The 14823-nt window shown below is 42.8% G+C and overlaps 1 protein-coding gene across 1 annotated transcript in view; it reads left to right on the forward strand.

Moving 5' to 3' along the window:
- HERC1 (HECT and RLD domain containing E3 ubiquitin protein ligase family member 1) overlaps positions 1-14823 on the forward strand; it is a 736289-nt gene that overhangs the window by 562946 nt on the left and 158520 nt on the right. Inside the window, exons 53-54 of the mRNA XM_030188195.1 lie at positions 7232-7356; positions 8566-8696. Of these exons, the coding sequence (XP_030044055.1) occupies positions 7232-7356; positions 8566-8696 (256 nt within the window). The remainder of the gene's footprint in view (positions 1-7231; positions 7357-8565; positions 8697-14823) is intronic.

Here is a 14823-nt window from a genome sequence, read left to right on the forward strand (position 1 = left end):
CAGAGGCCCATGAGTTGGCAGCACCGGGATGCCACACACCCACTGAGATCCGATAGATCAACATGGTAGAGCGGCAGCGGCTGGATAAGCAGCAGTGAGAGGAACAGGAGGAACAACAGCAGCTTGAGGAGCCGGAGTTCCAGCTGCAGAAACTGAAGTTGGAGATGAAAATGCCTGTATTCAATGCTCCAGCCCAACCTCTGCGCCGAGGCCAGAGTCAGGATCCACAGTCCGGATTGAGCCTAACTTGTTGTGCTGTTTGATACCCGAGGTGACATAGACGGATATCTAACTGCCTTTGAAAAAGTTTGCCGCCTCAATGAGATTCCTCAGAAAGACTTGGTGTTCTCCAAAAACCTAAAGACTTTAGGCATGAACGTCCTTCTTACCAGAATGGGCGTACAGGACACTTCAAATCAGGTTGCCCAGATAATCCCAAGCCTGCACTAAAAAGTATTCCAGTTCCTGCACCAAAGCTGGTGGCTTACGTGGTGGCTTCAGTCCCACAAAGGGGGCACAGGCTGTCGCCACAGCACAGAAGTTACTGGTCATTCATCAAGCAAGGAAGCAGATGGGTTGCCACAACACTACAGCACCCCAGTAACTGTGAATCAGACCCAGGTATCTGAGCTTGTGGACACTAACTCTAGCATGACTTTATTCTGACCAGAGCTAGTGCTGGAAGATGCTATTCTTCCAGGACGCACTGCAGAGGTACTGTTAGCCAATGAATTCAGAGAGACTGTACCCATTGCTCGAGTATTCCTGGATTGGAGTACCAAGCCTGGATACAGAGAAGTAGGAATAATGAAAAACATGCCAGTTCAGATTCTGTGTGGGACCGACACAGGTCCAATGAACATTTCCTTTGATAGCGGAGTCAGTATTTTCGCTGTGGTGACCCATAGACAGGTTCGGGCGGCCCAACAAGCAGAAGCAGCAGAGATCACCTCTCCAGATCCTGAGCCGGTCCAGGAGGAGATGCTCCAGTGCTTCCAGCAGCACCAGTTCCTGTGGTGACCGGGGCCGTGAGTATGGAACAGCATGACTTAACTGACATACATATTGATCAGACTGTTGACCCAGTTTTTTCAGTCACCACCAGAGACCCTTCCAGATATAGATACTGATATAGTATAGAGACATGCTTTTCAGGAAGCACAACACTGATCCTGACCTGGAAGCCCTGCAGCAGAGGGATGGTCAGCCAACAAATGAGACTTGTAACGATTGTATCCTGTGGAAAGGGGGCTTGCTATACAGAGAGACTGAGCCCGTTGATCAGCTGGTAACAGGCTCTGGACAGCTGACAAACAGCTTATAATACCCAAAGCGTACAGAGAACAGCTCCTACAGATTGCACATGACATTCCACTAGCCTTGGCCCTCGCGAGTGTACAACACAGCTAACCCAGATAAGTGTTAAAAAATACTAATAAAATAAAGAAAAAAAAGAAAGAAAGTAAAGAGAAGAGAGAAAACCAGCAGGAGGTGGTGTGGAACCGATGATGAGAGTGGAGGCCCCCAGTCGGTTGAAAGTAGTAACTAAGACAGGGGAGCACTGTTGAACACTCTGGGTGCACATGAATGATATTCTCTATTGTAAACGACAAGTGAGAGGAGGATTATTAATTGTACAGCATTTGATGTAAGAGTATCCTCCATAGCTCGGAATTAGTCATTAATAAAAGATTCCACTAGCAGGACATCAGGGTGACACGCATACACACTAGATTGTCACAAAACGTCTATTGGCCAGGAGTATCTTGAACCATGGCTGACTATTATCGAACCTGTGATGCGTGCCAAAGAGTAGGTAAGACCCAAGATGGACCACCAAGCACCCCTGAAACCTTTACCCATTATCAGTTTGCCTTTGAGGGAATAGCTGTGGATATAGTGGAGCCTCTAGCTGTCCCTAGCCAGACTGGGAAAAGATATATATTGACAGTGGTGGACTTTGCTACCACATATCCTGAAGTGGTAGCTTTATCCTCAGTAGAAGCAGAGAAAGTTGCCTCTGCCCTGCTAGAAATATTTTCCCGGGTAGGATATCCATAAGAAATACTCTCAGACCAAGGGACACAATTTGTCTGAGCTGATCCAGAATCTGTGGGCACACTGTGGAGTGAAGTCTTTCCACTACTCCAGCCTGAAGACTTGGAATGCTCTACCTTTGCACTTAAAATCGCAAGCTGATCACCATCTTTTCAAGAAGTTGCTGAAAAACGTTCCTTTTTGAAGAAACATACTCCATTAGTACTCTGCTGTTTAGTCATCCTAATTGTTGTTAGCGGTGTATACTTATTCTTCTGTAAAATTCATGTATTGTACTTCTTTCTTTTGTAATTCATGTAAGCCACATTGTGCCTGCATTTGTGGGAAAATGTGGGGTAAAATGAACCATAAATAAATAATATCACCGTGAAACTAATGGGTTGGTGGAGAGGTTTAATGGGACATTAAGCATATGTTGCGTCCATCCCTTTAGTAGTAAAATTGATGGAGAGCTTGGTGACCAAACAGCTTACGGAATACTTGGACAAGTACTCAATACTACATGACTCAGAATCAGGATTCCGCTCCCACCATAGTACCGAAACTGTCCTAGTCACTCTCCTGGCCAAATTCAAACAGGAAATAGCCATAGGTAAAAGCATACTTCTCCTCCAATTTGACATGTCGAGCGCATTCGACATGGTAAACCATAATATACTACTAAGACTCCTTGGCCACTTCGGGATTGTTGGAAACATACTCAAGTGGATCAAGGGCTTTCTAACCACCAGAACATACCAAGTAAAATCAAATTCAAACATATCACCACCGTGGAAAGCAGCCTGTGGAGTACCTCAAGGATCACCATTATCACCAATACTCTTCAACATGATGATGATCCCACTGGCAAAGTCCTTATCCAGTCGAGGTCTTAACCCATTCATCTATGCAGATGATGTCACAATCTACATTCCCTTCAGACATGCCTTGACTGAAATAACCAGTGAAATCAATGATGGCCTGAACATCATGGACTCTTGGGCAAACCCATTCCAACTGAAACTGAACACTGAAAAAACACACTGCCTTATCCTCTCATCTCAACACAACAACTACAAACCTGCAACCATAAATACCCCAGGACACACACTCCCTATTTCAGAGAACCTAAAAATAATCACAATACACCGCAACCTCACTCTCGAGAGCCAAGTAAAAACCATAATAAGAAAATGTTCTACTGAATGTGGAAACTCAACCAAATAAAACCTTTCTTCCCGAGGGATACCTTTCGTAAACTAATACAATCAATGGTCGTAAGCCATGCAGATTACTGCAACGGAATCTGCGCGGGATGTAAAGAACAACTCACAAAAAAACTCCAGACTGCCCAAAACACAGCAGCCAGACTGATATATGGTAAAACACGATTCGAAAGTACTAAACCCCTACGAGAAAAGCTGCACTGGCTCCCAATCAAAGAATAGATCATCTTCAAAATCTGCACTTTGGTCCACAAAATCATCTACGGCGTAGTCCCAGGATACATGACAGACCTCATAGATCTACCAACTAGAAACAGACTCGGTTCAGCACGATCATACCTAAACCTACATTACCCAAACTGCAAAGGGCTAAAATACAAAACAACTTATGCATCCAGCTTCTCCTACATAAGCGCACAACTATAGAATGGACTGCCATATGCAGTGAAAACAATACATAACCACCTAAACTTCAGGAAATCATTAAAAACCTACCTCTTCAAAATTCTTATCCCACCGAGTCAATATAAATCCTCACACCCAGCAACACACCATAATCAATGATCGTACTGGACAATTTACTTTCCTCTTTCCCCTCGAACCTCATGACGCTTGATTCACTTCTACCACATTGACCACAACACAATCTTGTATTTGTTATCAACCGAAATGGCAAACACCTTTACGGTACTTTGTAAGCCACATTGAGCCTGCAAATAGAAAATGTGGGGTATAAATGTAACAAATAAATGTTAAAGACTTTTGTGGAGTCGGGAGACCGAGACTGGGAAAAGTACTTGCCCTATCTACTATTTGGATACAGATAAGTACCCCAGGAGTCTACAGGGTTCTTCCTATTTAAGCTGCTTTATGGCCTGAGGGTGAGAGGACCCCTTGACCTAATAAGAGAACATTAGGAGGGAAAGTTGACACCTCTGACACACCTGTAATTGAGTTTGTAGTCAGTATACGCCAGAAATTAGAAGACCTTGTAGGCTTTGTCAGAGGTAACTTGCAGGCAGTCCAAACTAAGCAAAAGTCCTGGTATGATCGTAAAGCCCAAAATAGTGTCTCATGAGGGCCAGCAGGTACTTATTTATTCCCAGTACATCAGAATAAACCAGGCTAACTGGGTGGGACCTTACAAGGTTATACGGTGCCTGAATGATACAAACTATGTTATATCTATGGACTCTCAAGGCAGAAAGCAGCATACCTTTCATGTGAATATGTTAAAGACCTATCAGATCGCACAGCTGTGGTGTTAGCTGTGTGCAGCTTACCAGAAGAGTGTCAGGATAGTGAATCCATACCTGACCTCCTAGCAGAGACATTACCAGAGGGACCTACACAACAAATTGTAATGGGAGAGCAATTAACCTCTACTCAGAAACAGAAGCTAGAAGCAGTATTGCAAAAGTATGCTGATGTGTTTTCTACTAAAACAGGAATTACTCGTTTGGCTAATCACAATATAGACATGGGTGAGCATACACCGCTGAAGCAGAGTGTCTATGGAATATCTGCTTATGTGGAATAGCACATGAAGCAGGAGATTGATGAGATGCCTAGCCCTAGGTGTTATAAAGAATTCTCATAGTCCCTGGGCTTCTCCTGTAGTTGTGGTTCCTAGGTGGCACAACCCGCTTCTGTGTGGATTACAGGAGGATTAATGAATGTACTGTATCTCACACCTGTCTGATGCCCCAGATGGACGAGTTGCTAGACCAGTTAGCTGGGGCCCAGTACCTGACTACAGCATAGGAGTCAACTTTTCAAAATTATTGGGGGTGCTAAGCCCAATGGAAATAACCCCGTCCCTGGACACATACAAGGAATTTTCTCAATATTGGAAGTGCTCAAGCACCCACAGCATCCACAGAGTTGGCTCCTATGGACTACAATGGACCTTATCCAAGGGTATTGGCAAATTCCCCTAACAACTGCTTCTCATGAATGAGCAGCATTTATTACCTCATTTGGTCTGTATGAATTTACTGTGATGCCTTTTGGAATGAAAAATGCCCCTGGTACATTTCAGTGCTTGGTGAATCGTCTTTTAGATGGTCTCCAAGAGCATGCTCGGGCTTATCTTGTTGACATTGCTGTGTACAGTCAGACTTGTGATGACCTGATCCATTTAAGTGGGGTGTTGGATCGGATCAGGGAGGCCCGCTTGACCATGAAGCCCAGCAAACGTCAAATGGGGATGGCAGAAGTGAAATACTTAGGGCACAGAGTGGGAGGTGGGCAGCTAAAGCCTGAACCAGCTAAGGTGGAAGCTATACAAACTTGACCCACTTCCCAAATCAAAAAGCAAGTATTGGCCTTCCTTGGGACAGCAGGGTACTACAGAAAGTTTGTGCCTCACTATAGCACCATAGCCAAGCCCTGACTGACCTGACTAAAAAGAGACTGCCCCGAATCATTACCTGGTTGCCAGAATGTGAAACGGCCTTTCAAAAATTAAAGACTGAATTTGCTATAGCTCCATTATTAGTTGCACCTGATTACCAACCAGGATTTGTGGTACTGACTGATGTCTCAACTTATGGCATTGGGGCTATACTCAGTCAAGTGAATAGCAGAGGGGATGAACACCCCATTTTGTACCTGAGTCGCAAGCTCCTTGACAGAGGTAGCCTATGCCACTATTGAGAGAGAATGTTTGGCCTTAGTGTGGGCCCTTAAGAAACTGCAACCATACCTGGATGGGCAAGACTTTACTGTCATCACAGATGACAGTCCATTGGTTTGGCTTAAAGAGTCTCGGGAGAGAATGGGAAGCTACTTGGATAGAGCCTGTTCCTGCAAATGTACAACTTCACCATTCAGCACCAGAAGGGCAACAAACATGGAAATGCTGATAGACTCTCCAGGAAGGAAGAGCCAGCTCCACCGTGACACTGGACTGTTGAGACCCGACCAGCGGACTGAAAAGGCCACAGTTCAGCGTCTCTCTCATAAGAGGGGAGGTGTGACAAAACAGTGGGTTTCTATGCCTGAAAACTGTATTATTTATTTCATGAAGTGTATTTCTCCTAATTGGCCAGCAGATGGTGCTTGTTGTGAGTTTTAAAGCTGTTGCAGAAAAAGGGGAAGGGAAATGGGACTTGATATACCGCCTTTCTGAGGATTTTTTTGCAAGTACATTAAAAGCGGTTTACATATATTCAGGTACTTATTTTGTACCAGGGGCAATGGAAGGTTAAGTGACTTGCCCAGAGTCACAAGGAGCTGCAGTGGGAATCGAACTCAGTTCCCCAGGATCAAAGTCCACTGCAGTAACCACTAGGCTACTCCTCCACTTTCTCTCTTCCAATTTCAGCTTATGGAAAGGCAATCTGCAATACCATGGGCAGCTACTTTCAAATTGATGTCCAGGGCTCTGATTGGCCCTGGATTTCAAATCTAGCCTGAAGGTACTGGACTTTCCTCAGTCTCAACCAGGGAGTAGATCTCTTTACTGAGGCTCTGTGAGCAGTTATATTTTATAACCTGTGAGCAGCTACAGTTCCTGAACTCCCCAGGTATTACCCAGGTAGTAAACAAATGTTTAGATAGTTTTATAATTGATCCATGTTCAGTTACCTATTATTGTCTGCTGATTTCACCTTTTTCTGTTCACTGTTCAAGTTCTGTGACAATTAACCTTTTTTAGTTTATTAGCTCTACTGTCCTGGACTGACTAAGAATCCTGGTATATGTTTTTGGGTCTGACTGGCTGGGGTGCTGCCAGGATCAGGTTAGGGAACCAGTGGCATAGGTTATAAGACTTACACACCTACACAGTTACTTCATTCGCATACATTTACTCTGTTTCCATTAAGGCACGAATGAATGTGGGTGCATTCTAGCCATGTGTTCTGCAGCACTAATGAATGCTACCAACCTTTTAGTGAAAATGTATGTTTACATGTTTTCCAAATTAAGATTTTAGACAGATGGTTGGGGTTTTATTTCCTTAGGTGATAACATGTATCTGGTGCAATAAAAAGGCATTGTTAGCAACCAGTGGGAATGACGGAACCATAAGAGTATGGAATGTCACCAAGAACCAGTATTCATTGCAACAGACCTGTGTATTTAACAAGTAAGTTTTTTGCATGCTGGATTTTCAAAACATGTGCATTAAAAGATTATATTTTAATCGCCCGTTTTCTCTCTTCTAATGCTCCCTTGCCCAGATAGCATATCACAGCCTAAGGGCTGGAGTGAAATATGCTCTGGGACTAGCCCTCTGTGCCACCTGAATGCCTACAAGGGTTATTGCAATACTGACTTTCCTTTGTCATCCTTGAGCATGAACACATTGGGGATAATTCAGTACAGGATGCCTAAAGTTAGGCACTGAGATGTTGCGCACTAAACGCAAATTGTATATTAGCAATTACATGCATATTTATTTATGTGCATAATTTACACACAATCCAAAATGTTCTTGACAGTTTACAAAAATAACATACATAATTAAAAACATACCCATTATAGAGTACCAGCCTAAGTCAGTATTTAAATGCCAACATTTAGGCGCAGTTGTAAACCATGTCAGTGATTGGTGCAAATGTCTGTGACTAAATGTTGCACCAATGTTGCAGTTGCACACATAATTGTCAGCATTCTATAATCGTAGCGCATAAATGTTGGACACACCCCTAACCCACCCATGTGCTGAAGGATTTCTGCACTAAAGTTATAGAATTACGACTAAGTGCAGTTATGCACACAACTGCAAATTAGGGCCAATTAGCTTTCTGATTCTGAATGTCTGCCTCGTCTCAATCTCTTCAGCCATTATCTTACAAGGCGGGCATTCTTAGCAAAATGTGATTTGAGTGCCTTATGTTTCATTAAAAAGCTAGGATTACTGTTTTTAATGTAATCAAATGTTTTCTGTTCCCACTTCCAATTACTCTTTCATTGATGGGGAATGGATCTCAGCAATTTTAATTCTAGCCCACTAATCCAAAGTCCTAAGTAAATAATAAACATATAATAATAAAAAAAAATAAAAAACAAAACTCCAGGTTATGCTAAAGTGGTATTGTCATTTGATTTAGTTGAGATTCTTAATTTTTTGGAGGCTGTACTAACACCAGGAAACATTTCATTCCCAAACAGATACAAGAAGTTAACTAGAAAGAGAATGCAGATTGTTCTTGCGCTGTTGGATTCATATCCAGTCTTTCAGTTCTAAGCTTGATGTTAAGACACAAAGTTCTAGTGGTCTTCAGAAATTTTCTGATTCTAAACATAGTCCCAGACTAATCATCTTTAACCAGGCTGTTTGATTGTTTTATAGGGATAACTGTTCAGAAGAAACTCTCAGTAACTTGGGATCTCCTAGTGATCCTGTCGCTGTCTGCTGGAGTGTCAGTGGAAAATACTTGGCTGGAGCATTTGAGAAAATGATTAACATCTGGCAAGTAAATGGTATGATCCATAATTTTAAAAAGAAACACAACGTAGTGTTTATATAAGAACATAAGAAAAGCCATGCTGGGCTTGACCAAGGACCATCGAGCCCAGCAACCTGTTTCCAACGGTGGCCAGTCGGGGTCAAAAGTAACTGGTAGATCTCAAAAAAATAGATTTATTTATTTATTTGTGACATTTATATCCCACATTATCCCAAATAAGTTTGAGTTCAGTGTGGCTTACAATAAACAGTATAGGATACATAACAAAGAATAATGCAAAAGAAAGTAATTTGTTGTAAGAATCCACTTTTACAATACAATATCATAAACATGCTGGGATAGCTATGGATGTTTAACATTTAGATCCATTTCTCATAGTTCATTTTCAGATATGAGCAATGGCCCACATAATTGTCTACTTTTGAATATCTGACAAAGGACTTTAGTGCCTTCCTGCTGATGGCAACAATGAATGTTGTCATGAATTTTTCTTGAACCTTGTCCAAGGAAAGTGGTGTATAAATGAAATATAACATGTTACAGAACTTACTAAAAAAAAAAAAAAAAAAGCACAGGGACTGTTTTTAGCCTACTTTGCAAAGAGAAGACTTAAGTGATGTCTATATTTTGTGTAATGCCCTGTTCCCTTTCAGGATATGGAAGGAAGCTGCAAAGAATTTAGGGATTTTTTATTTGGGGAGGTGAAGGGAGAAGCTGTGTGATATATATGCATCATAAAAAGTAAGCCTCATTAGTTCTGTGTGGTGATATCTCTATATATAAAAGGCACCACCAATGTTCTAAATGAAGCCTCCAGCCGGAAGTGTGAAGGGGGAGAGATATCCGGTTGCCCCATGAGTGTCTGCCCCGCCCTCGCTCTCTCTGTAACACAAACAGAAGGGTTCCAGAGGAGATCCGGGAAATTATAGACCGGTGAGTCTGACGTCGGTGCCGGGCAAGATGGTGGAGGCTATTATTAAGAATAAAATTGCAGAGCATATACAAAAACATGGACTGATGAGACAAAGTCAGCACGGATTTAGTGAAGGGAAGTCTTGCCTCACCAATCTAATGCATTTTTTTGAGGGGGTAAGCAAACATGTGGACAATGGGGAGCCGGTTGATATTGTATATCTGGATTTTCAGAAGGCGTTTGACAAAGTGCCGCACGAAAGACTCCTGAAGAAATTGCAGAGTCATGGAATCGGAGGTAGGGTATTATTATGGATTAAGAACTGGTTGAAAGATAGGAAGCAGAGAGTAGGATTGCGTGGCCAGTATTCTCAGTGGAGGAGGGTAGTTAGTGGGGTCCCGCAGGGGTCTGTGCTGGGTCCGTTGCTTTTTAATGTATTTATAAATGACCTAGAGATGGGAATAACTAGTGAGGTAATTAAATTCGCCGATGACACAAAATTATTCAGGGTCGTCAAGTCGCAGGAGGAATGTGAACGATTACAGGAGGACCTTGCGAGACTGGGAGAATGGGCGTGCAAGTGGCAGATGAAGTTCAATGTTGACAAGTGCAAAGTGATGCATGTGGGTAAGAGGAACCCGAATTATAGCTACGTCTTGCAAGGTTCCGCGTTAGGAGTTACGGATCAAGAAAGGGATCTGGGTGTCGTCGTCGATGATACGCTGAAACCTTCTGCTCAGTGTGCTGCTGCGGCTAGGAAAGCGAATAGAATGTTGGGTGTTATTAGGAAGGGTATGGAGTCCAGGTGTGCGGATGTTATAATGCCGTTGTATCGCTCCATGGTGCGACCGCACCTGGAGTATTGTGTTCAGTACTGGTCTCCGTATCTCAAAAAAGATATAGTAGAATTGGAAAAGGTACAGCGAAGGGCGACGAAAATGATAGTGGGGATGGGACGACTTTCCTATGAAGAGAGGCTGAGAAGGCTAGGGCTTTTCAGCTTGGAGAAGAGACGGCTGAGGGGAGATATGATAGAAGTGTATAAAATAATGAGTGGAATGGATCGGGTGGATGTGAAGCGACTGTTCACGCTATCCAAAAATACTAGGACTAGAGGGCATGAGTTGAAGCTACAGTGTGGTAAATTTAAAACGAATCGGAGAAAATTTTTCTTCACCCAACGTGTAATTAGACTCTGGAATTCGTTGCCGGAGAACGTGGTACGGGCGGTTAGCTTGACGGAGTTTAAAAAGGGGTTAGATAGATTCCTAAAGGACAAGTCCATAGACCGCTATTAAATGGACTTGGAAAAATTCCGCATTTTTAGGTATAACTTGTCTGGAATGTTTTTACGTTTGGGGAGCGTGCCAGGTGCCCTTGACCTGGATTGGCCACTGTCGGTGACAGGATGCTGGGCTAGATGGACCTTTGGTCTTTCCCAGTATGGCACTACTTATGTACTTATGTAACAGTGAAGGAAAACACAGCAAAGCACGAAATCAAATTGCTCCCTCTGTAACAGTGAAGGACTCAGAGGGGGGAGGGGAGAGAGGGCAGAAGCCCTCACTATCTCTGTAACACAAACACAGCACAGCAAGAAACTTAACACTGAAGGACTCAACTCCGAGGGGGGAGGGGACAGACAGCACAGGGGAAGGGAGAGAGGGCAGAGGGCAGGGATACACACACTCCCACATGCACACAGAAGAAAACCTTGCTAGCCCCCGTTTCATTTGCATCAGAAACGGGGCTTTTTTACTAGTTTGTTATAAAATTGTTCCTACTTCAGAGCAAGATATGGATTTAAAAGAAAACACAAAGGATTGCCCAAAAGGTCTATTTAATAAGCTAACAATTTAGCATTAAGCACTATATGTCTTTTTACCATGTTTTGTAAGTGGTTTACAAATCATTAGAAGGAAGGGATGTGGTATCAGAATTAGGTCCTGCTTGTAAATTGTAAAGTATCTTCAGTGAGAAGGGGAACTATGGATTATCTGGAAAGAAATTTAGAAGTGTTATTTCTAGGGGTGGGCATTTAGTGCACTATTAATTTGATTAATTTTTTTTTTAACTAGGATTACATTGTTTAATCCTAATCAAAATGTTTAACTCTCCTCTGTTATCCAGCATTACTTTCTGTCCCCTGTCTATCCTATTTCACCTTGGCATAATGTAGCAGAAGGAAAGCATTGGTGTGTTGGTTGCAAGTAGCATGTGGGAATCACTGCCGGAGACCCTATGAAGAGCCAGATAAATGTGAGGAGGAGGGAGGTATAAGAGATGCTGGACCTGTGTGCTGGGGGGATGGGGGGTCAACAGGAGAGGAGAAAATGGGTGTCTGCCAGGGATAAGAGGGAGACACTCGGGTGTATGTATAGGGGAAGGGTGCAGCAAGAGAGGAGAAAGGTAGGTATCAGTATGGAGGGGAGGGGAAGAAATGTGCTATTGGGAAGGAAGTGTGTGTATGCAATTTTTCATTATATTCAGCAGGCTTAAAAAATTTCCATGCTGTGGGAATTTACTAGTACCTGGCCTTCCAGCTCAGAAGTGTGATGAATCTTGTGAATAAAAATTTTAATGCCACAATTAATTTTGTTTAAAATTTTTAATTTCTGCCCGCCCCTAGTTATTTCCAGTAGTGGCCTTTCTGCATATTCTGTAAACTTGCCTTCTCTCCCTTCCCCATTCCCTAACTCCTTTTCTTTTAAGTTGGGCAGACTGGATGGACCGTTCAGGTCTTTATCTGCTGTCACTTACTATGTTACTTTGAGGGGCATTTTCGAAAGAAACGTCTAAGTTGGGATTTGGATGTCTTTGTAAAACGTCCAAATCCGGAGGCGGGGTAAAGTGAATTTTCGAAAAAAGATGGAAGTCCATCTTTTGTTTCTAAAATACCAAGGATGTCCTTAGATTTGGACGTCTTTGACTTTCGGCGATTTTCGAAACCAAAGACGTCCAAGTGAAAAACATCCAAATGCAAGCCATTTGGACATGGGAGTAGCCAGCATTTCTAGTGCACTGATCCCCCTGACATGCCAGGACAGCAATTGGGCACCCTAGGGGGCACTGCAGTGAACTTCATAAGTTGCTCCCAGGAACATGGCTCCCATACCTTGTGTGCTGAGCCCCCCAAAACCCACCCAAAACTCACTACCCCCATCTGTACACCACTACAATAGCCCTTACGGGTGAAGGGGGTACCTGTATGTGGGTACAGAAGGTTTCTGGTGGGGTTTGGAGGGCTCGCTGTTTCCTCCACAAATGTAAAAGGTAGAGGGGGTATGGGCCTGGGTCCACCTGTCTGCAGTGCACTGCACCCACTAAAACTGCTCCTGGGATCTGCATGCGCTGTCATGGACCTGAGTATGACATCTGAGGCTGGCACATAATATTTTTAATGATGTTTTTGAGGGTGGGAGGGGGTTAGTGACCACTGGGGGAGTAAGGGGAGGTCATCCCCAGTTCCCTACGGTGGTCATCTGGTCATTTCAGGCACCTTTTTGTGCCTTATTCGTAATAAAAACACGTCTGGGTGAAAACATCTAAGTTGTAGTCATGGGCGTCTCTGCTTTTTTCGATTATGGGTCAAAGACGTCCAATTCTTAGGAACACCCAAGTCCCGCCTTCACCACTCCTCCGATACACCCCCTTGGAATTTGGACGTCCTTGCGACGGACTTCAGTTAGAGACATCCAAAATCGGCTTTCGATTATACCTATTTGAATGTCTCTGAGAGATAGACATCCAAGTACCGATTTATGTCAGAAGATGAACGTCCATCTCTTTCGAAAATGAGCCTGTATGTGTTAAAAGCAAGGAGGGAACAATGAGAGACATTTTAAGTATTTGTCTATGGTGATTTCTTAACTCTTTGGACATGGCAGGGTCCATAAAAGGTGATCTGAGAAGCAAATACTGCTGGAAAAATGAGGGCCTAATATTCAAAAGAGGAAGATTTGGGTGGGATACCGGTTCCGGAAATGGTATTTGAAGCTGACGAGTCGGAGAAACTTAATGAATTCTCTGTAAACCTGGAGGAAGTAATGGGGCAGTTCTACAAACTGAAGAGTAGCAAATCTCCTGGACCGGATGTTATTCATCCCAGAGTACTGATAGAACTGAAAAATGAGCTTGCGGAGCTATTGTTAGAAATATGTAATTTATCCTTAAAATCGAGCGTGGTACCGGAAGATTGGAGAGTGGCCAATGTAACGCCGATTTTTAAAAAAGGTTCCAGAGGAGATCTGGGAAATTATAGACCGATGAGTCTGACGGCAGTGCCGGACAAAATGGTAGAGACTATTATTAAGAACAAAATTACAGAGCATATTCAAAAGCATGGATTAATGAGACAAAGTCAACATGGATTTAGTGAAGGGAAATCTTGCCTCACCAATCTACTACATTTCTTTGAAGGGGTGAACAAACATGTGGATAAAGGGGAGCCCGTTGATATTGTGTATCTGGATTTTCAGAAGGTGTTTGACAAAGTACCTCATGAAAGACTCCAGAGGAAATTGGAGAGTCATGGGATAGGAGGTAGTGTTCTATTGTGGATTAAAAACTAGCTGGAAATCTGGTCACAGCTGGTAGACATTTTTCACCTTCCTGGCTCACTCACTTATCAATTTGTGATTCTCAGGGATCAGTATTACAAGAGTCTGCTGACTCCTAGTGAAGTGGCTCTTGTTAGCACCCTGGTTTCTTTAGCATTGAAGGTAATCTTCTCCCATTGGAAGTCTTTACATCAGGCTACCTACCAGGAATGGTGGAACTTAGTGCTCCAAATTTACAAATTCGAATCACACCTTGCAAAGAAATCTTCTCGTTTTGCTTCATATAGGGAAAAATGGCTACCACTTGTTGCTTATTTTGATACGGTACAATGATAAGTACTAAATTTGATGTGTGTTTTTTTACATGTGCATGCTTTACACTTTCATTTGTATTCTACAGCCCCCCTCCTCTTTCCCTCTTCTTTTCCTCTTTCCTCCCTCTCTCTTGTTTTCACTTAATTTGATTCTGAATGTAGATTGCTGCTTCTTACATGTGAGCTACGATATTGCCTTACTTTGTAAAATGTTACTTGTTGTTATGTTGTGAGCTCTTGACGGTATCTGTATCAAAAATCAATAAAAGAAATTAAACTGGTTAAAAGATAGAAAACAGGGAGTAGGGTTTAAATGGTCAGTATTCTCAATGGAAAAGGGTAGTTAGTGGGGTT

The sequence above is a fragment of the Microcaecilia unicolor genome, chromosome 1 (genome assembly GCF_901765095.1).
Source record: "Microcaecilia unicolor chromosome 1, aMicUni1.1, whole genome shotgun sequence".
Classification (NCBI taxonomy): domain Eukaryota; kingdom Metazoa; phylum Chordata; class Amphibia; order Gymnophiona; family Siphonopidae; genus Microcaecilia; species Microcaecilia unicolor.